Source organism: Theobroma umbraticum, unplaced genomic scaffold (genome assembly GCF_002168275.2).
Source record: "Theobroma umbraticum cultivar Fairchild unplaced genomic scaffold, ASM216827v3 scaffold_44.0, whole genome shotgun sequence".
Classification (NCBI taxonomy): Eukaryota; Viridiplantae; Streptophyta; class Magnoliopsida; order Malvales; family Malvaceae; genus Theobroma; species Theobroma umbraticum.
The window spans coordinates 4,545,437-4,571,502 of record NW_018397255.1 but is presented as its reverse complement, the minus strand read 5'-3'; the positions used below and the strand labels follow the sequence as shown (position 1 = coordinate 4,571,502).

The window sequence follows — 26,066 nt, the reverse complement described above, 5'->3', positions numbered from 1 at the left end:
TTTGCTTTCCGCTACCCAGTCAAATATCCCAGTAATATTTATAAAATAAACCTCCAAAGGGTTGTTATAAAATAATATAATACTTCTTCCTAGTGTTGGAACAATGATAATGTACTTGTTCCTGTGCTCATCAATCTCTACATTCTCAGGCACAAGTTAAATCAACTTTTTCCATCTCCAACATCCTAGTAAATTCTCTGGGCAATGGTAAGAGATGCTGCATTGCTGAAACACTAGTAATATTTACAGAGGAAAATCATCCAAAAAAAAAAGAGAAAACTATTAACATTCAAAATCTAAACTTAAGCAGCTGTTCTGAAGGCATAATACATAATTCTCAAGAAATTTCAGAAAAACAAGTTCAAGCATAAACTAGAAGGTGATGAAAGTGGAGGTGCTAGACATGATTGAACCCATCACTATTTTGTCTAACTCTCAGCGTCAGATAAATCAATATCAATGTCCCTACACTTGACCTGAGCCAAACAAGAAACAATAAGTCAATGATTGAAAGAGAAGAAGAAAAAAAAAAAAGAAAAAGAATCAAAAGGGCATCTCTGAGAACTGTTCGTACTAGGAAAATTTATGATTGCTTTCAACTACCATATGCATTAGTACCAACAAGCCGACAAGAAATGTAGCAAATCTCATTTCAATGTAGAAATATTAGAATTTATAAGGTTACAAGAGGTGGCATGACATTTGAGCTTTATGTAATGGATGTGTGATGAATGGAGTTCAAAAGTGGTGGGTCTCACATTGGACAGCATAGAAGGTGAGAACATTTAATCAATTTCAGATGAATATCATAAATTTAGTTACTAGATGCATATTGTTTGGTAAAATCTTCATCAAGGTAAGTTGCGGCAAGGGTTGGCTATCTTATGACTTGAAGGAAAAAAAAGTTATAGCTAAAAATGAGGGTTCCTGGTGGTGGCTCTCATGATTTGGAGGCATGCAGAGTTCAAGTCTTTGACCAATGCACTAGATAATTGACTCCTCCATTATAAGGAATCTAATAGAGAGGTAAAGAAAAACAAGCAGTTATATTTGATATGGCATTAAGTTAATAATATGCTCAACTTGCAAAGTAGATCAATGGACAAACAACTCTACAATAAAGTTTCATCAGACTAACTAAAGATAATTCTCAAAATGCAGTTAAGCTTCAACTGAACTATCACATCCTTATTTTACTATCTTTCACGTCTTGCATCACTACTTTCCATTTTTGATCTCCCTAACATCCTAAACCTACTTGCTCCATGCAATAATTCCCCCTTAGCTATCAACTTGTCCACAAATTCTTCTCATTTTTGGATATCCTCACTGACTCCAAATAGTCAATAATTACACAATCTTTTCATTCCTCAATCACATTAGATTTGGAACATGTGTCAATATTACTTTCTTAAGAATTTTATAATGACTTTGGCCATCGTAAAAATTTAAGGTTGTAAACTTTTAATCAGACTTTGACTTCATAAACAAAATATATCTCCATCAAGTCAACATACAAGATAGAACCATAGTGTTGATGTCTGGGCTTAATACTAATGTGGTTTATTTTAAGATGCTAACAGTAATTCAAATCTATTCTCTTACTAAATGGAAGTATCAATTAGAAAATACTAGGCCTGCTGAAAAACTTGTAATTTAGAAACAAACAGGTTGTTTGCTAGGAATTCCAGAGCTTACAAGATTGAGAAAAGGAGGACTATTTTCCTTGAATCAAAGGATGCAGCCCGTTTATATCTTCTCCATCTGTTCGTTGGTGCATCATGAACCCTCTCAGTTGATGATTTGTCTGTTCAAGTAGAACTCAGTTTTAAATCGAAAACACATTCTACATGGCAATAAGTGAAGGGTACAGTATGGAATGAAGAATCAAATGTGCAATATGGATAACCTAAAAAGAACTAGACAGCTCGTAGATGTGAAACATCAGAGAAAAGGTAGCAGCCAATTCCAAGAACAATTACAAACAAATCCAATCAGATAGCTAAATCAAAGTTTAGGGATCAGGAAAAATACTTAAACAGAGTTCAATCTTTGAATTCTTCAGAGCCCAAAAATGAAGTTACTGTTTTCACATAGAATTCTCAAGTATCAATGACAGGCCCATTCAACTGTCTGTATTTTGTGCATTTGATATCAATTATCATGTCAATGGAATTACATATGTCGAATGAAGTTCTTTTGTCAACTTTACTCTTCTTTAGGCCAATGTTTAGGCCTGTAGGCAGTGGGCTGGAAGAAGATAACATGTTTGATCCTGAATTGCCTTTAACAGCTTGGAACTAGCAAATAAATTCTCTTATTTTAAATGTTTTCTTGTTATTGTTCAAAAGAAACTGCCAAACATATCTTATGCTAAAGCATGTAATTATGATTAAGTCATGGAAACAGAAAATGAATCCATAGCTTAGCTTATGGGACATAGGGAGATTATTGTTCAAACAAGTATAAAAAGACATACATATATAAAATATAAATATATATAGGTAATAGAATATGATTATAGACCTCTCTCAGACTGAGTTTTAGTGGAATTAACTCACTATTATTTCAAAGCTGAGTGAACTCTCACCTACTAAGCTTGCTTGTCTCTGCAACACCTTCTGCAAATGCTGTAATTCATTGAGATCTAACATAAGGATCAGAGTGAAATAAAAAGAGATATGCCAACACTCACAGGAAATTATCAGCAATGCTTTGATGATTAAATATTTAAATTAGGTATATTTCACACCATACATTTGATCTGCATTTCAATGAGTGTTCCCTTTCAAAAGGAGACAATTTTTCTAATAGCTACAAGATATATAGGTAGGTGAATGGTACTTACTGTCACTACACCTTCGCTTTTTGTATTTCCAACAGTTTCATTGCTGGATTTAAGTATGTCAGAATTCTCTTTCTCAATATTTATGTCCAGAATGCAAGATGAATAATCATCTTCACTATCCACTTTCAAATCGATGCAGTTCTGGCAACTCAATTGCGCATCCAAACACATCTGGTTTTTAGATGAAAAAGGAACTTCTAAAAGGCTCAAAAAAGTTAACTGTGGTGTGCATTTTGGGTTCGTGTTTCCTTCCTCAGGCAACACAGAAATGCTATAGACATCCTGGCCCTGCACAAAAGGAACTGATAAATAAACAGAAGTATAGAGAGATTAAACAGAGCAACTCAAATAACTCCCAAATTCTCATTTTGAAGTAATTTATTTTGAGGAACGAACGAAACATTTGAACCAACCTTTAAATAGAGATTATTGGGATCAGAAATATTGTTTAGAAAGAATCAAATCTAGAAATTACAAAAATAGAAGCCAAAAACTAAATGTAAGAAAAAAAGAGGAATCCAAACTTAAGCCTTAAATCTCACAGGATGAGACAGATTTGAACTGTTCAACACATGTTCCATCAAGAGGTTATCTCAATGGACTAGCAGCTGTGTACACTTTATCTGAGTTCCAGTTTACATGAATTTTCACTCCTAGAAATGAACTGATATGATTGAATAAAAACAGAGGAGGAAGAGAGAGGGTTTGAAGAGATCACGCTGATGCCTTAGAGATTGAGCATCAACTCAAAGCCAAAATGTAGGTTTTTTAAAGAGTATTTACCTTTAATTTTACTGGAGAAACTGATTCTCAAGCAGTACCAAATTTACTAAACAAGTCTTTTTAGTCTATCAATCAAAAGGTTACACAGCTAAGAACAGGTTATAAGAGTGTATTAGCAGATACTAGCATGTGACTGACATTTTTGCAGGTTTATGCCTGTCATTTGGGAGCAAATATAATATCAATAGCAGCTTGACTTTCCTTAACAACAATGCAGGCTGCTAAAGAAGGATGTGACTGGTTAAGTGTATATTAGATTATTCAATTGAGCAAGTCAATTTTAAGACATCCCTCTCAGACCATGCGGATACAATTGATTTTATTGGGGAGGAAAAAATGACTGCAGCAGATTCCTAATGGACTTACATGTGAAGTCTTTAAGCTGCATTTTTCTCTTGCTGGAAATGAAGTCTCCTCGATTAGAATAGGCAAGACATCTGAAAACTCAATTAAAGGAATTCATTAAACTATCGAACTGAGGAAATTGGATAATTCGGTATCTGACGCGAATATCGTTACCGAGAGAACAATGCTGGTGGGTCTCATCAAAGCTTGGTTTAATCAACTCAAAGCATGAGATGTTGACTGGTAAATTGGTGCTTCCTTCCACCATCCCTGGTAAAAATGCTTTTTCCTGGAAGTAAACGAAGCATGCAAAACAAACTTTGATAAAGAAAGCTACAGAGATGACATAGCAAAGAAGAAAGACAACTGAAAGCACAAGTGGGTATCAATAGATTGTAAGACTGATGCTTTTGAAGTTCAATTCTAAGTCAAGCCTGTGGTTTCGAATTTTCTTCAGACTCATAGTGGATGACATTAACATTAGAATTTAAAGGAAAAAAAAATCAGATTTACTAATTTAGAGAGATGATGAATTTTTTTTCTTTTTTTCTTTTTTTCTTTTCAATATGAAGAGAAGAAATCATCATAACTAGAATCTTAAATAGGAATTAGGCAATGCAAAAAAAATTAGGTCATCATTGCCATAGTTAAAAAAAAAAAAAAAAGCCATTCCATTTGACCAATAAACCGAAGAAAATTGCAAGAAATTGAAGTGAATATATCTTCCTTTTCATACATTTTCTCAGCTGCCAAACGTAAAATTCATATATTTTTTTAAAATAATAGAAGCAGTGGAAGATAGACTAGATCATAACGGCCATGAAATATCAGCTAATCATATGCCATTATAAGCAAATTCCACTCCCCAAAAAGCCAAAAAAAAAATAATGAATGAATGAATGTAATGCAATTCCCTCTAGTTCCCAAGAAAACGCGAAAATGCAAGAAATTTGAAATGAAAAATCCTTCCTCTTTCCCCACATTTTCTCAGGCGGAAAATCTAGCAAACACTTCAATTTCACAAAATCAAAGAAACTTGACACTTGATCCAAAATTAGAAATTTTTATTTCCAAAAACAGCTCCAATTTCACAAAAGAAACAGAAAAGAATCTAAGACTTTCACATTCAACAAAATTAAGAACTTGTGATGAAAAAAAACTCACCTGCTCGATCGATTTAGCGGCCATTGGAGAAAAAATTGGCAGAGAGAATTTCTTTTTTAGAAAATCTCAGAATATTTCACAAATGCATTTGATTTAATTTGTTTTCTTCGAAGTTGCTCTCAATTTATAATTGTCGTTACTTATATAGTAGTATAAAAGAAAGAGAAAAGAAAATTATGAACGTTAAAGTGCTACTACATCGGAGGAGACCGGAGGATGGCGCGATTCGCCAGATGAAGGCTCGTGATTACGACCACGACGACAAGGACAAAACTCCTTTCCCTGCTCTTCTTTTTGTTTTGACGTAAATGCCCTTCTCCTCTTTCCCTTTTTTAATTTCTCTCCTTTCTTTCCCTTTTTATCCGTTCTTTTAGGAATTAGGAGGGTTGATACAACTACGCCTTTCTCGAGTTTGTGGGTTTAGAATAAAAGATAAAGCGGAATTCTTGATAAGATTTTAATATTTTGAATTATTTTATTGAGATAAACATATTATCTTCCTTAGATATATAATAATTTAAAAAAATCAAGAAATAAATCTTTATAAAGAAGGATTAGAATAAAAACCTTTATCAGGAATCTCATAACTCTATCTTATCTTAATACATAACATAATCCCATATATTTGAAAAAATGAAAAAGTCAATAGTTACCCATTAAATCAGAAAAGAGTTAATAGAATAATGTTATGCATGCCCTAGTAGTGGTTGGTACTTTTTTGAGCCATATGTTAGAAAATAGAAACATTGCCCCCTGCCCCCCTCACCCCTACCAGGCCAACCCTTACGGTACTACTACCACTAAAAAGTTGTCGGTTCAAACACTTATAAAACATTGATCTATCACTTATAATTTTGATATCTAAGTGATAAAATGTTAGCAAACAAAAATTCTAGTAACAGAAAACATTTATATACCAATTTAAGTTAGAAGTGCAATTTTACAATCCAAAAAAAAAAACCAAAAAATGAGAACTAAGAAATCATTTCAAATGTCACACTTTAATGCCAACTAAGAAAAGATAAGGAGTAAATGCCAACCAAAACTACGGATCAACATTTTATAGCCATAATTTACTATTCCAACTACCATGCAAATCCAAGGTCTTGTTCTTTGGGTCCATGACAACTCAACATTAGAGTATGGGCTAACATGGATAATATAAAAAAAATACACTTAAAAAATAGAAAAAATAAATAGTATTAAAAGATAGGCAGATTTAAGATTTTGGTGGATGTGGAGGGCAAGATGAGAAACAGAAAATCTTCAGTGGGGTGATTAATAAAATAGGTACAAGATTTGTCTGGTTGTCTGAATAAGCTAAGGCTGCACGTGAAGGTAAAAGCCCAAGGAAAAGGGCGCTTTGATATTTGATGCCACAGACAACGAGACAAAAGTCAATCAAAAGAGATTCACGGGTCATTTTGCACTATTTAGCAAGCACCCCCCGCTGCCCATGCCCTGCCTGTGGGTGTTCCCTGGGATCCTATTTGATCTTGCTGTCCTGACTCAAAATAAAAAAAAAAAAAGATCTTGGTTTTTTTTTAAAATTATTATTATTTGATATATAATTGGTCCCTTGGTGTTGTCATTTTAGAACCAATCCGTTCAAAGTTCCAATTGCAGGTAATTGTCAATTGGCCATGAACAATTATCATAAATAAGGAAGGCAAGATGATAAGGAGTACAAAAATGCAACAGATTCATAAAATTTTTATTATTGAAACTATATTATTCATTATTTTTAATTTTCATTTCAAATTTTAATTATTCAACACAACATAAAATAAAATATAGTTTTGCATTTCTTTTATTTTTTTTGAAAGACTTTGCATATCTTTAATTAAATTTAAATCATGCATGTGTGATATAATTTTTATATATATATACATATACATGCGTTACTTTTCTTATAAATAAAGAGAAAATATTATTATTTGATCTTTAATTAAATTCCATTTGATTGTTCGTTTGGCTGTTAAAAATTTAAATAAAGTTGAAATGGCATACGTGTTAGTACATGTTAGGCTTTACGATAGATGAATATTAATAATTTTGAATGTAGTATTATTCGTAGAATGTCGCTATCGCTAGCCTCCCTTGAGTCTTTATAGCCAAGGAGAAAATAAAAGTGTCCAAGGCCAAATCCTTTGTGCCTATAACCTATTCCTCCAAGCAAGCGATTAAGCTAAAAGACAATTGAACATATTATTGCATGACATTTGTCACGCTATAACACGTGTGGATCTTTTATCGTTACACGTATAAAACATCTGGTGCATTAAGTAATCAAATACAGATAAAATGGTACTTAAAAACAGATACTAACTCTTAATTCTTATAAATTATTTTTTGCTCTCTCTAACCAGCATTCTCTCATTAGGTGGACCTCAAAAAATGGAATGAATGAGAAGCTTTTAAGACTGAATAACATAGAATTATGATAATTAATTTGAAGGTTTTTAACAATATTTTATTCATGATGTAAGATTTTTTTTTAAAGGCTTAATGTAAGATATTTTTTACTATACAATTAAACTTCCGCATTAAGTGATAACGTTTTTGTTAGTGAGAACTTACAATATTTTTCTTGAAATAAAAAATTTTAATTATTTAAAAAATAACTTATAAATTATAATGCTTTCTTTTTTAAAAATTCCCATAATTTCTAACATTTGACGTTAAATAATGTTATTTTATCAAATAATTGGATAATTTGATTACTCATAATTGATATTGAGATAAGAAATACAAAGTAACTTATTTCTTACAACCTTTTAGCGAGCTTATAATATTAACCAATTCTTCTTCTTCTTCCTCGGCCAAAGTGCTAAACGTTGGGTTCCACAACTTCTATTTATTACAGTTAGATTTGCATGTCGTCATAAAGTTGGTAAATAATGCAATAATAAATCAAAAATAGGATCCCTCATCCCCACTCTCTTTGCTGAGAACCTTGGCTGGAATTGCAGCACCCGAAAATATCTGTACCCTTTCATTGAAGCACAATAACTTTTGGTGGGTCGATATTCAATACGCAATTGCGGTTTACAAGGGTTGTACTTGACAGAGAGAAACAGTGTATTTTGATTTTTCCTTTTCCCTCGATAAGGGGTTTCCCAGGAAATTCAGTTCTTACCCGACTTGACAGCAATCTAAAAAGCCAACTTGCTGTTAGATTTTTACATAGACAATCAAATTTACATTTGATATAGAATGAGGTATCAAATGATATTCAGTGATTGGATAATGTAACTATATGACTTTGTACAAAATACAAAATTACCTGCGATAGACTTTTTTTTTTTTTCTTCTCTGATCAAAAGTTAAAATTCAAAACAAAAAGATAATATTTATTTGCCATACAAGTATATAAATATATTTTCAACATTTTGATGGTTGAGATATATATCTACTTTTCAATATTTTAAAATGTGAAATAATTAATTCTGCAAGGTGCGTGATGTTCAACCATTTCATGATGATATTATAGTGAAACTCATTTTAAAACAGACTTAACTTGAAAAGATAGTAAGATATAGACATATAGTTAGACTTTTGTTTTTGGAAATGCAAAGAAGATTGAATTAATATGAAAGGAGTGCAAAAATGCTATGAAAAGTCTCCACTTAAAGATGGGTGGAAACTTTCAGCAGCAAATGCAACCCCCCATTTAAACAAAAAGATCAGGTCCAGTAAAAACACAAAATCTCACCTCAGACAGAATCTAACTTTTTCAGCTAGCAGCTGGCCTTTCAACGAAACAATGTTAATTCAAGCAAACTCTAAACCTTTTTTAAGAAAAACCAAACATTTAAGACCACAAAATTAATTAACATATAAATCATTCCATAGATATAGCAAAAACTAGATATAAGATATTTTAAAGAATTTAGTGCAAATTGGCTTAAGACAAGCATGGAGAGGTAATTAGTGCCGCATGACAGATGGATGTCCTTAATTTGCTTCAGTCTGTCCCTCATGTCCAAACCTCCCTTCAGACTTCCGATTAAAGTTCGAAAGTCTAGTTAAAATTAGACTTGAATTATTTACTTAAGAAATAAATAGAGCCAAGGTGTGTTGAAACTCAATATCAGTCTGACATGAGGCTTCAGGCACCTTTATACTCACCTTAGACACAGCAATTCTCACAGATGAGAAAGGGGCAATAAAGATAGCATAGCAAATCAAGTTATGAAAAGGAAGTGCAGTTACAGAATGATTCCACCACTCGAACAGATAATAGTGGCTCAAACTTAACAGTACATTCCTTATCAAAAAGGATTAATCTTCCTAACGTTAAAAAACTAGTGAGATTACACTCTAACCACGGTCCAAACATCCTAAATTACAAAATCTAGAGAATATTCACCCTAAACAGTTGTTGGTGGAAGTGATTCCATCGATGTCATCGGCTGGGTGAAAAACCCACATTCCGCACCGTGGAGACTACGAGCTTACATGCTGATCATCGAGAATATATTGTCACAAATAAAAAGGTGGTAGATTCAACACATGCCCCGCGAAGCAAACGATATGATCGACCAGCAGGTTAAAGAGGGAGTCCAACGACCTCAGAATATGCTGGTAGTATTGGAGTAACGCGTCTTTAAGTGGCAATTTGTATTTATAGTTAGTTACAAGTGATTGCAAGAAAACTAACTTTCAACAAAAGAGTAAAAATAACTATTTCTAATTACCACAGAAAGTATTGATAAACTATTGAACAAGAAAAACTAAACACGTGTCTTGACTTAAATCTTACGCATGCTGCTCAGGTGCCTATCTTCTCCTCTATATAAAGCTACTCCGTTGTTACTCTTTAACTCTTTACTCCTCTTAGTAGCATATCTCAAGACATATCTCACTAATCACCTTGTTTCACGAACAAAGTAAAATGAAAGAAAAGAAAGAGAGAAAAAGGAAATTATAAATGTGAACAAATAGAGATCTTACTAAATATTTGACATTTGAGTTAAGAAATTGTGGGGTGACTTTATCAAAAAAGTAATTGTAACTGAAATTGTCTTAAAGGTGATGATTGTTATAAAATAGATATTGATGCTATCGATGAGGTCCTCTTTATGGATGATGCCATCGATGAGTATGCCGTTGGTCAGCTCAAGGAATTTGACAGCAAAAAGCTTGTGCCTGCTACACAAGATGGCCTGAGAATGAGATGAAAAAGAACGAAGCTTTGAAGAAAAAGTTGGGGTGCCTGTGCAAGGTTATCAAGGATGTGTTGGGTGACAAGGTTGAGAAGGTTGTGGTCTTTAACCGTGTTGTTGATTCTCCCTGCTGCTTGTTCACTGGTGACTATGGTTGGACTGCCAACATGGAGAGAATCATGAAGGCCCAGGCTTCGAGGGATAACAGCATGGCTGGATACATGTCAAGCAAGAAAACCATGGAGATTAACCCCAAGAACCCCATCATGGACAAGCTGAGAAAGATAGCTGATGCTGACAACAACCACAAGTCTGTGGAAGACCTTGTTCTCTGTCTCATTTTAATTTGAAGGTACGCTTAAGCGAGTTTTTTTTTTTTAAATGTGATTGTTGAAAATGTGATTAATAGGAAGATAAGTTTGCAGAATTTAGTTTAAAAGTATTTTATTAGAATTGTAGAATAAATTTATAAAATTACTTTTACAAATAAAAATATACAATTGAATAAACTTACTTTCTTTTTAATGAAAATTTTAACTTTTTAAATTTTATCCTTTAAAATAATAAATAATAACATGAAAAACTAATATAATATTTTAATATTAATTATTTAAATAGTAAAATATATAAAATTGCAAAATATTTATTTTTATCTTAAACTTATAAAGATTAAGAATAATAATGTCTAGAATTATCAGATGAATAATAAAAAAGCATTATTCAAAGAAGGCTAAATATCCAAATAAGTTTTTGAACTATATCAATAAAGTCAATTTAACCTCTATTCTTTTTTTACATTCAAACAAATCCTTAAACTTTTATTTTAGATCAAATAAGTCCGTTACTCAATAGTCAACAATACAATCAATAATTTTAATATTACGCTATCTGTTGTATGGCATGTTAACATGTCATATTGATGATGTCAATGCCACATAACAAATAATGTGACATAAAAAATTACTAACTCAAAATTACATTTTTTCCTTTCCAAATGTCTAAAAATTATTCATTAGAGATTTAAAACAAAAAATTTTTAAAAAAAGAACTAATTGATTCTAACTGGTTATCATCGTTTCTTAACTAATTTTCATATTCTTAATTAAAGCCATCCTTCCTAACCAAAAAAAAAAAAACCTAATGCAACTTTTCCAGTTTGATTGAAGCCATTGTTACTTGACTGAAAGTTAGTATAAAAAAATCTAAGAATACCCAGAAACAATTTTAAGAAGATGAAGCATAAAGGTAGGACATACAAAATTTATAACACTAAAACTAACAAAGACACAAAATGTTGTTTCACAATAAAAAAAAGTCAAATCCTTGTTTTCTCTTCCCTAAAATTTGTAATAAAGGAAATTTGATGCTTTTTTCTTTCCTAAAATCTGTCAAAGAAAGTTAAATCCTTCTCTTCTCTTCCATAAAATCTATAAGAAAAATCCAATGCTTATTTCTTCCTTAAAATCTGTAAGGGAAATTTGATGGTATTGAATTTTATTTACTAATAATAATAGATTCTCTCTCCACATCTTTTACAATTTTTGAAAATTCAAGGCTACCCAAAGAATGATTTCTAGAAAATGAATAAGAATTTGCAAATAGAGAGATGACATTCTGATTATAAGGTACGTAGGGTTTAGTGAATGTTGAAGAAAGTGAAAGGTCTTTTTATTTTTTTTGTTAGGAAGGATGACTTCAATTAAAAGATGGTAATCAGTTAAGAAACAATGATAATCAGTTTGAAACAATTAGTTTTTTTTAATTTTTTATTTTAAACCTCTAATCAATAATTTTTGGACATTTGAATACGTAAAAAGGAAAAACTCAATTTCTAGTTAATAAGTTTTTATGCCATGTCATTTACCACATGGTATTGATATCATCAAGATGACACGTTAACATGCCACATAGAAGATGACATGGCATTAACTAACTTTCATTAGCTAACGATTAATGTGAAGAGTTTATTTGACTCAAAATAAAAGTTTAAAAATTTATTTAAATACAATAAAAGGATAGAGGCTAAATTGAATTTCTTGGTATATTTCGAAGGCTTATTTCCATATTTTGCCTTCAAAGAAGTTTCTAATTTTTTTGTCTTTGAACATTTTTGACTGGTGATTTCTTCTTTTATTTTTTTAAATAAATAGCAAATGCTTTTAATAATAATTTTTCATGGACAAATAGAAAGGCTTCAATGTTTCAATCAAATCTTATTAGACAACAAGTAAATTGTAGGTAAAATGTGCTAATGGAATATTTTTCCTTATTTTTCTGTATGAAAATTTGTCAATTGAACCATGGCCTTTCCAGGCTTAAGACCAAATTTTTGTTTCTACCATTAGATTTTGTACACTTAATGAAAAAAATAATGGCTGAATGAAAAGAGCAGCCCCTAATGTTGGGTTCTAGTATCTAAATTTGGATATTGAAGAAGAAAAAGAAGAGAAAATAGAAGAAGAGTGTCAAAGTTAAGTTGGAAAAAAAAATTCTTGTCTTTGAATTTGGGTGAAGAAGAAGAGAAAATAGAGTCTTATCGAGAGTAAGTTGAAAAAAAAAAAATTTTACTTTCCTTTTGCTAAGGGAAAGTAACTTTCCCTCCATGCCCTTAGCGTATTGTAATGACATTACAATTGTAAACACATTCCTTTCCTTTTATTACTAACCAAACGTTACAAAGTCATTACACCCATTTAAATGGCAAGGAATGTGTTGTTATTCCACAATACCAAACGCTCCCTTAGCTCTAGTTATATTAATAGTTTTACATTTTGTATGGTGCCACCTTTGAGAGGTTTTGGTTAATTTTGGATAACTCTCAAAGAAAAATTTCATCTAATTATATCTTTAAGAGATAATTTAACAAAACTCACAACAACTATAATGATTTGGTTAATAAATTTGTACTTTTTTTCTTTTATTACGAAGAATAATGTTTTTTATGGTATATATAAAGACCCACCCATCTACTTGGTGGGAACACTCCCTCTCTCTAATGAACCCCTATGGTATGTCTGTTTAATGACCTTTTCGATTTTGAGATAACCTCTTTCCCTTGTGGCCATTTACTAATGGATCCATCTTGTTAGTTTAAGGGAACACTTTAATCCCTCTTATTTTAAAATAATATTTTTATCTTTTGTAACGTATTAATTTGATTAAATATCCAAATAAGTTCTTGAACTATGTCAAAAAAATTAATTCAGCTCATATCCTTTATTGCGTTCAAATAAGCCTCTGAACTTCTATTTCGGATTAAATAAGCTCATTTCCCTAACTATTGACTAACTTTCATTAATCAATGATATATGTGACTCTTTTATATCATGTCATCTGCCATGTGGTAAATGATGTGGTATTAAATATTATTAATGAGGATTTGTGTGCTTACTTTTTTACCCATTTACTCAATCCTAATCAACAATATTTAACGTCACATTATCTACCACGTGGCAGTGATATAGTATAAAAGTATCACATGTACCGTTGACTAATGGAATTTACTCAACAATTAAAAAGAGGGAGTTATTTGACCTGAAATAAAAGTTCAAAAACTTATTTGAACACAATAAAAAGATAAGAGCTGAATTGATTTTTTTTAAATAGTTCATGAGCTTATTTCGATGTTTAACCTATTAATTTTTATTTCTTAAAAATTATTTTTTTGCTTCCTCTAACCAACCTTCTCATCAGGTGGACCTCAACACATAGAATGAAACGAAGGCTTTTAAGATTGAATAGCATAGAATTCTTATCATTAATTTAAAAGTCTTTAACCATACTTGATTCATAGCAACTGTAAGATATTTTTTACTATAAAATTTAAACTTCCAAAACTTTAAGTGATAACGTTTTTGTTAGTGAAAACTTGTAATAATTTTTTTGAATAAGAAAATTTTTTTATTTTCTAAGGGGATGAATTTTCATACCACTTTCTTGAAATGATATATGCCAATTGTTTTTTGAAAAAAAAATATTATAATGTTTGTTTTTCTCAAAAAAATTCCCTGATTTCTAACGTTTGACTCTAAATAATGTTATTTTATCAAATAATTTGATTACTCATAATTAATACTGATGAGGTAACAAATTTAAAGAAACTTATTTCTTACAATCTTTTAACAAGGTTATGATAAAAAGCAATTCTTCTGCCCAAAAGGGGAGGGGAACCGTTGGCCAAAGTGCCAAACCTTGAGGTCCACAACTTCTATTTATTCACAGTTAGATTCTGATGTCGTCATGAAGTTGGTAAATAATGCAACAATGCGATGAAAACCAGGATCCCTGATCGCTACTCTCTTTGCTGAGAACCTTGGCAGGAATTGCCATACCCAAAAATATCCGTACTCTTTCATTGAAGAATAACAGCTTTTGGTCGGTGGATATTCATTATGGAATTGTTTACAAGTTCTCTACTTATCGAGGAGAAACAATATATTTTGATTTTCATTTTCTTTCAATAAGACGTGTTCAAAGGAAATTCAGTTCTTACCTAACTTGACAGCAATCTAAAAGCCAGCTTGCTTGAGAATTTAGACTTTTACATCTTTGACGCTAAATCTTTTAATCCTTAAAAGTGTTACTAGTGATTGATTTAAATTCACATTATTAATCACAACAATTAATTTTTGATAGTGATTGATTTAGATCTTTTTATATATCTTAACAATTAAACTCATATGTCGAAAGAGATGAGATTCACATATACCAAAAGATTCAATAATGAAATTTTGTGATTTCGTAAAAACTACAAAATTACTAATCATAGACTTTTTTTTTTCATCTTCAATCAAAAGTTAAAATTTTTTAAAAATAATATTCATTAGTAATACGCTTATGTAAATATATTTTCATCATTTTGAAGGTTGAGATATATATCTACTTTTTAATATTTTAAAATGTGAAAAATGCTAAATAATTAGTAAATAAGAATGCAAAAAAATGTGAATTCATTATTTTTTAAAAGAAAAACTAAGGTAATGTTATGACTTAGAAAGATATTGTTAATTTTTAATTTCATTTTATTATAAGAGCAATCATGTAAAAATATACTAATCTATGTTTAAATTCTAACACATATTAACTCATGTATAAGAAACTAAATAATTTGAGCACTATTACATCAGCTTCATCTTCTCCTTGATCAAAGCACGTTGACCAGCTCCAAATCATATTACACCATTGATCAGAGCACGTTGACTAGTCCAAAACAATTCCTCCTTATTTATGCAATATGATTTCTTCCTATAATTGAATTGTTGATTGCTCTTTTTGTATAGCAATAGTTTAGATCACAATCTTTTCATTTCTTTTCTATTTCCGGCTCATATCTGTATATCTTTTCATTTCTTTTGATTAATTTTTATAATTATTATTATATAATTTTATTATTTTTTATTAATTAAAAAAAAACTCCATAATCTGGGGAGCTCCAATTGGGCTCTCCTTTCTTAGGGAGCTAGGAAGCATCAATAGTGTTTTTTTAAAAAATATATATAATAATAATTTTTTTAATTAATAACAAAAAAAAAGATATTTTAATTTTTTTATAATTTTTATTAACGGTATTTACATTTTAGATGTGGAGTGTCCATTATAAAAATTAACGAATTAGTTAAAAGTCAGATATGTTTGAGTATTTTATTTTAGATTTTATCTTTATACTGCAATGCATTGATAACATAATTATATGATTATTAATATCATGTCAACATTATGTAGTTATAAAAATGATAAATAGTATTTTAATTAATGATAATTAGTTAACCCTTAACTATGAGGGTTTTAAAATAAAAATATATGAGTTTGATTAAATGTAATAGAAGAATAAAATTTTATTTAAATTTTCATGAATAATTTATGAATTTTCTCCAAACATTATGTTGTTTTAAGTATAAGTAAATTGAAAATTTTCCTTTTTTTTTCTTGTTGGTATATTGAAATCAATTTTTAATAACAATTTTTTTAAGTAAAAAATAATTTTTTCAAGTTAAATATATATCTATTTTAAATTTAATTAAATATAATAAAAAATAAAAATTTATTTAAGTTTTCATAAATAATTCACAGACTTTCTCAAATATAATACATTATAAGTATAACTAAATTGAAAATTCTTTTTAGTATAAAAGATTAGGAGTTAGCGTTTTGATTGGAAGTTAAATTTTCTACTTAATTCCAGCCCCATTATTACCACTTGAGCTAAATGGTTATGTCCAAGTGACAATTAAGTAAATGAAAGCTAAGGCACAGCTCATTTATTATCTTTATTTAATCATTTAAACTCAGCTATATTATTTTATGATATTAGGAGTCTTTTTTATTTAACACAGTTCCTAATTAAACAATATTAAAAAAATGCGGGTGAGTATTCTAAAGAAAAGGAAAAAGAAGGGAAGATATTTAAAATAAAAACTAAAGTAAAAGGAGTATCCGGGAACTCACGTCAAAAAGTGGACTAAACTGAACTGAAAGACTACCACGTTGATTCCTGGCTGATAGTTCCATTTCCTCTCTCTTTCTCCTGTATATGCGACAATAAATTTTCAATATTTGGTATTTTCTTTAAAAGGTAAATCAACCTTTCCTTGAGGGTGCGCTCCGTTGATCGCCCACTTTCTCTTTTCTCGAAAGAACGCGTTTTTCTTATTGCTTTAACGAATCGTAAAGGGCCTCCAACTTCACTTTTTGAGCTAAGAAAGATAGTTAAAACAGAAACGAGGAAGAAACTAAAGATTATGGCAGAGACTAGGCGCTATGGCCTTAGTAATCAACTGGGTATGTATATAATTGACTTGCCTATCTCCCCTTACTTTTTTTTTTGCAATTTTTTGCGTTATTATTCACTTGGTTTTTTAGTGAAAGTGAAAATTTGGTTGGTTTTTTCCACTGCTTTCCTTTTTTTATGTTCAATTTACTGTTAAACTTTGTCCTTTTATACTTATATTAATGTTTAGTTTATGACGTGGGTTTTAATTGCATTTTGTTTGCAAGATTTGATTTGATAAACAGAGTATGAGCTTAATTGAGTCTTTTTTATGCAGGAAAAAAGTATTTAAGAAGGGTATTAAATTTTTATTGAAAAAGAAGAGACTTAGGGTCAAAATTCTATGGGAAATGATCATGTGATGATATTGTTGTATAGAAAACGTGTATTATCTTGGCATTAGGATTAGCTTTTACTTTAACAAGTTAATGTGAGGGTTTGAGTTATTTCGCAGTTTGTACTTGTTGATTGTAAGTTATATGCATAGATTTTCATTAACTCTCATCTTGTGTGGTGCAGATATTGAGCAGATACTAATGGAAGCACAGCACAGGTGGCTAAGGCCAGCTGAAATATGTGAAATTCTTAAAGATTATAAGAAATTTCACATTGCTCCAGAACCTGCACATATGCCACCAAGTATGAACTTTTTTAATTGCATTTGACAGTTCATGCTGTTAGATGATGATAATTATCTTGATAAGGTCAAAAATTTTGCTGTCCATACATTAAACTGTAACTTAGTTTTTTATGATGCTTGCATGATCTTTTGTGGTTAGGACTTTTGGAATGTATTTCATAACTGTTGATTGTTTGCTAACTCATTCCTCCCCATTTCCAATTCCTTCTAATTTTCTAGTTCTGTTTGTTTATATGGTTTCAATTCACATTTCCTAGAGATATCTTTAACTTGAGGAATTGCAGTGGTCATTTTCTTTTTATCAAATATTCTTTTGAGGGCGCTTCTCTTCAATTAGTTTATTCAGTTTCTTAGGTATTGTACTGGTATTTGGGTTTTGCTTCAGACATACAACCATTTATTCTGACCTCTGAGAAATTAAATTACTATGTTGACCTCTAAATATTATTGGCTTATTGGTTCCTAAAATCTACTGATATTTGATTTTTCATTAGGAAAAAAAACAAAAAAACCATTTATGTATTTTGGTATTAAGTTCGCCTCCTTGTTAACTGGTAATTTGTAGATTATGGATAACCAAATCATTTACAGTTTAGGGCTTGTCTTCATACTTCTTTTTTTTAAAGATTACTTATCTTGGGTTTGATTCATCGTCTTCTCCCTTAATGAGCATAAACATGTATACTACTAATAATATATAGTGCTTTGATTGCATGTCCTACATGTGCTCAGATACCAAATTGAATTCTCCAAACTTAAGATACGTCTCCATTTTCAGGTGGTTCACTTTTTCTTTTTGATCGAAAAGTGCTGAGATACTTTAGAAAGGATGGCCATAACTGGAGGAAGAAAAAGGATGGCAAAACAGTGAAGGAAGCTCATGAGAGACTCAAGGTAAGAATCTGGCTTATCTTGTTTTTCATTTTTTGGAAAGAAGCCATCCCTCTAAGGCTGATATTAGACAGCTATCTCCTGGTAACTTTCTTATACGTTTTTTTTTATATATATAATTTGATTCTTTTGGGGAAGAGGGAACACATTTCGTATGAAATTTTCTGTGCTTTTAGTGAAAATCATTGGACAAATGGAAATCTTTTCAGGCTGGAAGCATTGATGTTCTGCATTGCTATTATGCTCATGGAGAAGATAACGAAAATTTTCAAAGACGCAGTTATTGGATGCTTGAAGAGTGAGTTTTTAAAAGTTTGTGCGGTGGTAGATGTTTTCACAATGTTGTGTGTGCGTATATGTGTTGTTATGTCTTAGTTAAATAAATAAAATACTCAGTTTTAGTTACTCATGTTATAGACTAGCTACGGAATAAGCTTTGATGATTAGTTCTTGTATTCAATGAAATAATAGTTGAATGTGATTTTTTAAAAATCTTCCTCTACTTTAAAGTTCTATGGAGTTTGATTGTCTAAAGGTAGGTGGTGGAGAAATTAATATTCTAAAATATTTGCAGTGAAATCCTATCTGGAAGATTCATGTTATCCTTTGTTTTCTTGCTCTTGAATTTTTCTATTACAAAAACTTGAACCTAGGATTTAATTTATTTCATGTTAGTTAAACTGATGCACAAAGGCAACTCTGTACACGTTATTGAATTTTTTTCCTTTTGCAAGAGCCAGTACTCCGCCCTTGTATTCTTTCTTTGTTTGTTAATAGGATGGTTCTATGTTACATGCATTTAGAAATTTTTATTTATTAGTTCCAGCACAAAGATAGTTTTTATATTTAATTAAAATGTGAAAAGTTCTGCTTTGAGATAAAGAAAACGTATTCAAAATTTGACTTGTATCTGTTCCTTTTGACAAGGTTAACATAAAGCAATATTAAACTTAAGATTTCTTGTATTTTCATGGTGTTTTTTGCTTTATGGTGGTAGAATATCTGACAAGCAATGTGTTAAAGTTGGTGGGAATTGCTAATTTCAGCAATCAATTCTGCTAATATGGCTCCTGTTTCATTGTTCTGAAATTTTGCTTGAAATTGTAATTAGTTTCGTTGCTGTAGTATTAATCTATGGAAGGGCTGGTTATTAAGCTCCCTCTTTGGTTGCTGACATAATTAACTACTGTGTGTAGGGATCTCTCACACATTGTTCTAGTTCACTATCGAGAAGTAAAGGTCAGACCTTATTCTATCACCATTTTCTTTTTCCTCCCGATTATCCATCATCTTTGGAAAGAATTTTAGGAAAAGAGTTTCTTTATAATTTTTTATGGCATAACTCATTAACATGGCTCGTTGGCTGATTGCAGTTGAAATCTAAAGCTGTTTATGTCTACTTTAGATAATAGTCTGGGTACAGAAATATCAATATCACCTACCCAACATTTTTTTTTTTTGCCTTTTCTTTTCAGGATGTATTGAACTTGTACAGTCTGGATGTCCTAAAAAAAGTTGATGCATTCAATTACATTTATTTTTACTTCATTTTTTAATTAAGCGTGCCAAATTTCAGCCAGCCTAAACATTGTGCTCTTGGCTATGATTAAGGATAAATATCAGTTTTTGTACTGTGTTTTATGTTGGTGGTGATATATCATATATCATATAGTTTATACTCTTTTATATATTTAGTTCGAGTTATCTAAGAGTTTGTACATATATAGTTAGTGAAAAATTAGCTAGCGATTCATGTTAGCTTTTGTTCTCTACCATACATAATTGAATAGAGCCTTATCCTATTTGGGCATAAGCATATAAACTTTATATTTCCTCTGTTGCTATCCCCACTATTTGTCCCCTCTCTCCCTCTTTATTTGTTTAGCTATCTCTGTCTAAGCTGTATGGCCATCTGTGCCTTGAACACTGTTCTTTTTCTTCCTTCCCATCTTCTACTGTCTTTTTGGTGCCGTCAACTTGGACCAACTTGCATTAGCTGTTGGAATTGTAGCCTTTGCAATGGGACTAGCCATTCTTTACCAGTTTACTCCAATCGTTTCCTGAATCAGGAAAACGAAGGTTTCTTAAACAGCTTTTGAGGGAGCATACTGCAATTAAAGGGGAAAAAAGGCTGCTATTTTTCTACATTTTCTCACCTTTTCTTTACTGTTGGCTCTTTTTAAAGAGCATTAGCATCTGAACAACAGCACATACTAAAACATTGGTCCTGAATAATTTCTAAAACCTTAAAAGTCTTTGGCATCACAGAATGAAATTGTACATGACCAAATACATTTCTTAACTGTGAACTTGATGTTTTACATTGTTGATTGAATTCAACATTTGTCTCATTCTCTAGTGTTATCAATAAGTGTCTTAAACAGTTCCCATTAAGAGCCATTTAATTTTAATATTCTGTTTTTGCTTTCTGAAATTTGTCAGGGAAATAGGACAAATTTTAACCGCATCAAAGAGACTGAAGAAGCTATTCCATATTCCCAAAAAACTGAAGGAATTCTACACAATTCTGAGATGGAAAGTTCTATGTCTTCCAGTTTTCATCCTAATGATGGTCAAATTCCTTCAAAAACAACAGATACAACAAGCCTGAACAGTGTGCAGGCATCGGAATATGAAGATGCCGAATCAGGTGAGTTTATTTTAGCTAAATATGGCACAAAATCCTAATAAATCATAAGGTGCTAATTTTGTGTAATTTTGAAGTCATTACTTCACTTTGAAGATAAATAATGTATTATTGTGTTTCTTATTCTTACCAATGAAGATGATCTGATGCAGGCTATAATCATCAAGCAAGTTCACAGTTCAACTCTTTTCTTGAGTTACAACAACCTGTTGTGGGGAGGATTGATACTGGATTCTCCGATCCTTATGTTCCTCTGTCACATTCAAGTACACTAGTTGTTTGACATGGTGTTATTCCATTTTTAGTGTTAAATTTGGCCTTTCAGTTTTTGCTAACCACTAATTTTTACTGCTAACAGTTGATTATCATGGAAAGCCATCAGGCACTGGTTTTCAACTTACCCAACCGGACAAGAGTAGAGAGTATAATGATGCTGGATTAACATATGAGCCCCAGAAGAACCTTGATTTCACTTCATGGGAGGATGTGTTGGAAAATTGTACTCCTGGGGTTGAATCTGCACAACATCAACCACCATTTTCCTCAACACAACATGATGCCATGGGGCAGCTATTCAATAACAGCTTTCTTACAAAGCAGGAGTTTGACGATCAGACACCTGTTCAAGAAGAATGGCAGGTAATGGAGTGATTTACCTTGTTTAGTATATGTAAATTCCAAGTGGAACTGGTAATTTCCAAAATGATGAATTCTTCTTTGCGATAGTTATCTATGATAATGGCTTTGAAAATTCTTGCTTAATAAAGGCTAAAAGTTGAATGGCAATATTTTTAGAAAAAAAAAAGGCATTAATAATGGCAGTTAGGGTCATTGCAATCTTTGAAATTTTTCTAGTTCTCATGCTATTAATTCCTCTTTGTTTTGGGGCTGCTTGTGCAGTGTATCTTGGCTAGGTTTGGTTGATTGTAATCTTTGCAATAACTTGGTTATTATGGAATTCTTTTTGCATTGCCATTCAAAAAATAATAATAATAATAATGGCAGCTAGGGTCATTTCAGCTGTAATTGCACACACAGATCTTTAAAACCTGTAACCTAGTTTGATATGCTGTAGTTGCATTGCTGCAGTTTCGTGCATCTGGCTGGCTATATATGCTACCTTTTCTTCTTCCAATTAATTACTTCTCAGGTTTTAATTTGCCCTCTAAACAGGCTTCTGAAGGTGATTCTTCACATTTATCAAAGTGGCCATTGAATCAGAAATTGTATCCAGACTTGAGATATGATCTTACTATTAGATTTCATGAACAAGAAATTAATCATCATGTGCATCCAGACAAGCAACATGATAACTCTATGCAAAATAACCAACAGATAGAGCCCTCAAATGGAAAGCATGGATATGCGCTTAAACCAGATCCAGAGAGCCATTTGACTATAGAGGGAAAATCCATTAACTCTTCTGCTATGAGACAGCATTTGTTTGATGGTTTTTTGGCAGAAGAAGATCTGAAGAAGCTTGATAGTTTCAACCGCTGGATGAGTAAAGAACTTGGAGATGTAGATGAATCACATATGCAGTCCAGTTCTGGGGCCTACTGGGATGCTGTTGAAGGTCAAAATGGGGTTGATGTTTCCACTATTCCCTCTCAAGGGCAACTAGAGACCTTTTTGCTGGGTCCTTCTCTATCCCAGGATCAGCTTTTCAGCATTATTGATTTTTCGCCAAATTGGGCATATGTAGGCTCTGAAATCAAGGTAGGCTGTAAAAATTTTTATATGCAAAGCAAGCAATGAAATATCAAAAATTTACTGATGATGGAGAAATACCGATGAATTAGTTCCTAAATGAAATGGCTTGTAAAAACATTTTGTTTTCTTATGTTTTAACTTTTCTTTTTCCCTAATTTCTTCCACAACACACACAGGTCCTCATCACGGGAAGGTTCCTGAAGTGTAGAGATGAGGCCGAAAATTGTAAATGGTCATGCATGTTTGGGGAAGTAGAAGTTCCAGCAGAGGTTATAGCAGATGGAGTTCTTCGTTGCCACACTCCAATACACAAGGTTGGCAGGGTTCCCTTCTATGTTACATGCTCCAACAGATTAGCTTGTAGTGAAGTCCGAGAGTTTGAATACCGAGTCAATCATATCCAAGATATGGATACTATGGATTACCCTAGCACTAATGCCAATGAAATTCTTGGCATGCGATTTGGTAGATTGTTGTGCCTTAGCTCCAGGTCTCTGTGTTCTATTACCTACAGTGTAGCTGATGTGTCCCATTTGAGTAATGAAATTAATTCATTGCTGAAAGAGGACATCAAGGAATGGGATCAGATGTTGATGCATAACTCCGCGGAAGAATTTTCCCCGAAAAAAATGAAGGAGCAGCTGCTTCAGAAGCTACTGAAAGAGAAGTTGCGTGTATGGCTCTTGCAGAAGGTAGCTGAAGGTGGAAAAGGCCCTAATATATTGGATGACGGTGGCCAAGGTGTCATACATTTTGCAGCTGCTCTTGGCTATGATTGGGCCTTAGAGCCCACTATAGTTGCTGGTGTAAGTGTTAACTTCCGGGATGTGAATGGATGGACTGCACTTCATTGGGCAGCATCTTATGGCAGGTGTGCAACTTGAAAATTGAAGTAGAATTTTCCTGTGTCTCTTTTTTCTGTCATCTTATTAAATATTTTGTTTATTAGCCTTTTTTGCACAAGGAAGGGTACATAGGCTGTAGGTATATTTTAAGTGTGAATTTTCTGAAGAAGGAAAGAATTATTAGTAAATTGGAGCATGCAAAAAAACTTTGTAGTAGATGTCCCAAAGAGGCTTCCAAAAATAATGGTTCCTATGGTAGTAAACACCTTTTAATGGCTCTTTATCTTAGGTACAATGATATGAGAAAAAAAATATTACTTATTGCTTTAGCTTATCTATGTATTATGAATTATGTACTTTATTTAGTCTGTCTGGCTTCCACTGACATCAACTTTCTTTAACATCAGAGAACGCACAGTTGCTTCCCTTATTTCACTGGGTGCAGCTCCTGGAGCATTAACAGATCCAACTCCTAAATATCCTTTAGGCAGAACACCTGCTGACCTGGCCTCTACCAATGGACATAAAGGAATTTCTGGTTATCTTGCGGAATCTGATTTAAGTTCTCACCTTCAATCCCTCAATTTGGATAACCAAGGCAATAATGATACTGTGGATTATAGAGCAGATGCAATACAGAAAATTTTGGAGAGTAGCACAGGTCCACTCAGCTGTGGGGATGCTTCAGATGGCCCATCATTAAAAGACTCATTAGCTGCTGTTCGTAATGCCACTCAAGCTGCTGCTCGTATTCATCAAGTCTTCAGGGTGCAGTCCTTCCAGAAAAGGCAGCTAAAAGAGTATGGTGATGGTAAATTTGGAATGTCAAATGAGCGTGCTCTTTCACTTATAGCAGTCAAGGCAAACAAGCCTGGACAACATGATGAGCATGTGCAAGCTGCTGCCATTCGCATACAAAATAAGTTTCGTGGTTGGAAGGGTAGAAAAGAATTTTTAATAATCCGCCAACGGATTGTCAAGATTCAGGTTCAATTGCAATTGCTGCTCTAGTTTATGGTTTTTGCTTTATATTTAGTCATCCCCCTTCCCATTCTCCAGCAAGGATTTTTCGAGATAAGCATAACTGTTGAATTCTAACTGTTAGTATTTTTTTAAAAATTTCTTAATTAATTTATTTATTTGTTCTAATGAAAGGCTCATGTAAGAGGCCATCAGGTCAGGAAAACCTATAGGAAGATAGTCTGGTCAGTAGGAATTTTGGAGAAGGTGATCTTGCGATGGAGACGGAAAGGAAGTGGTTTGCGAGGATTCAAACCAGAAGCACTCACTGAGGGCCCCAGCATACGCGCACCACCCTCAAAGGAGGATGATTATGATTTCCTGAAAGAAGGAAGGAAACAAACAGAAGAAAGGTTACAGAAGGCACTAGCCAGAGTGAAGTCCATGGCCCAGAATCCTGCAGGCAGAGATCAATATAGTAGGATGAAGAATGTCATCACTGAGATCCAAGAGACAAAGGTAATTGAAATATTCTCTCTAATATTTTGTTGGTTGGTAAAAGTACTAGATAGATGATGCCTCCTGCATGATTTCCCATTCAGAAGCTTCTTATTAAACTGAACAAGGAATATTAGCAGAGATGCCCAGAATTTTCAAATAAATCTTGCTTTTGTGAAATGACTGGGCAAGTCTTGGTAGTATATCATGGATGTATCGGTATTAGGAGTTAATAGCATGCATGAAAACCTAGTACTTTATCTGACACAACTGATGTTGCAGAACTTATCTATTTGAAATAACTTGGCAGGTCATGTACAATAAGGTTCTCAGCAGTACAGAAACAGTTTTGGATGAAGACTTGATTGATCTAGAAAAATTGTTAGATGCTGACACTTTCATGCATACACACCTTGAGTGAAGTGATCTCCCCTTATCCTCTTTGTAATTCTTGTTTGACCTTGAGCTGGCGTATTATTGATTACATTATCGGTAAGTGGTGGTATAGTTCATCTGTAAATAACATAACTGGCCGATTCAATTAGTGATCCTTTGCTCATCAAGTGGGTTGGGATTAACAGCTGTATAATTTTGACATAGCATTTGATCCATGGCCATGCTACATCTACGTGGAGTATTTATTTGCTTGACACTCGAGTAATATCTCAGTTAGGACCACCCTGTTATCCTTGCAAATGGTGGCCACGGTGGGTGCTGGTCAATGTTATCTGTGCTCCAACAGTTGCTTCTTCATGTTTCTTTTTCCTAATCAGATAATCATATCGGTTGGATCTGATT

The 26,066-nt window shown here is 32.3% G+C and overlaps 2 protein-coding genes and 1 pseudogene across 3 annotated transcripts; 2 read left to right on the top strand and 1 right to left on the bottom strand.

Moving 5' to 3' along the window:
• Window positions 1–189: 189 nt before the first annotated feature.
• Window positions 190–5,547, bottom strand: LOC110429498 (adenine deaminase). Of its 2 annotated transcripts, none has more exons than XM_021445569.2 (7): window positions 5,141–5,547; window positions 4,151–4,265; window positions 3,998–4,068; window positions 2,849–3,136; window positions 2,562–2,630; window positions 1,699–1,807; window positions 190–476 (listed from the first exon to the last, which is right to left on the bottom strand). In XM_021445569.2, the coding sequence occupies exons 1-6, from the start codon at window positions 5,162–5,164 to the stop codon at window positions 1,718–1,720; spliced, it is 657 nt and encodes a 218-aa protein (XP_021301244.1). In that variant the 5' UTR covers window positions 5,165–5,547; the 3' UTR covers window positions 190–476; window positions 1,699–1,717. The 2 variants fall into 2 exon arrangements, with proteins under 2 accessions (XP_021301244.1, XP_021301243.1); XM_021445568.2 differs by having other exon boundaries at window positions 2,591–2,630; window positions 5,141–5,545.
• A 4,772-nt stretch (window positions 5,548–10,319) lies between these two features.
• On the top strand, window positions 10,320–10,658 carry LOC110410121 (heat shock protein 90-2 pseudogene; annotated as a pseudogene).
• Window positions 10,659–16,752: 6,094 nt separating this feature from the next.
• Window positions 16,753–25,925, top strand: SR1 (signal responsive 1). Its single transcript, XM_021419407.1, has 13 exons — window positions 16,753–17,085; window positions 17,594–17,713; window positions 18,493–18,608; window positions 18,815–18,903; window positions 19,802–19,844; window positions 21,048–21,255; window positions 21,405–21,518; window positions 21,611–21,891; window positions 22,426–22,971; window positions 23,142–23,836; window positions 24,218–24,797; window positions 24,966–25,289; window positions 25,579–25,925. Exons 1-13 carry the CDS (start codon window positions 17,046–17,048, stop codon window positions 25,687–25,689), a joined length of 3,267 nt encoding a protein of 1,088 aa, XP_021275082.1. The 5' UTR covers window positions 16,753–17,045; the 3' UTR covers window positions 25,690–25,925.
• The last annotated feature ends 141 nt before the right edge of the window (window positions 25,926–26,066 follow it).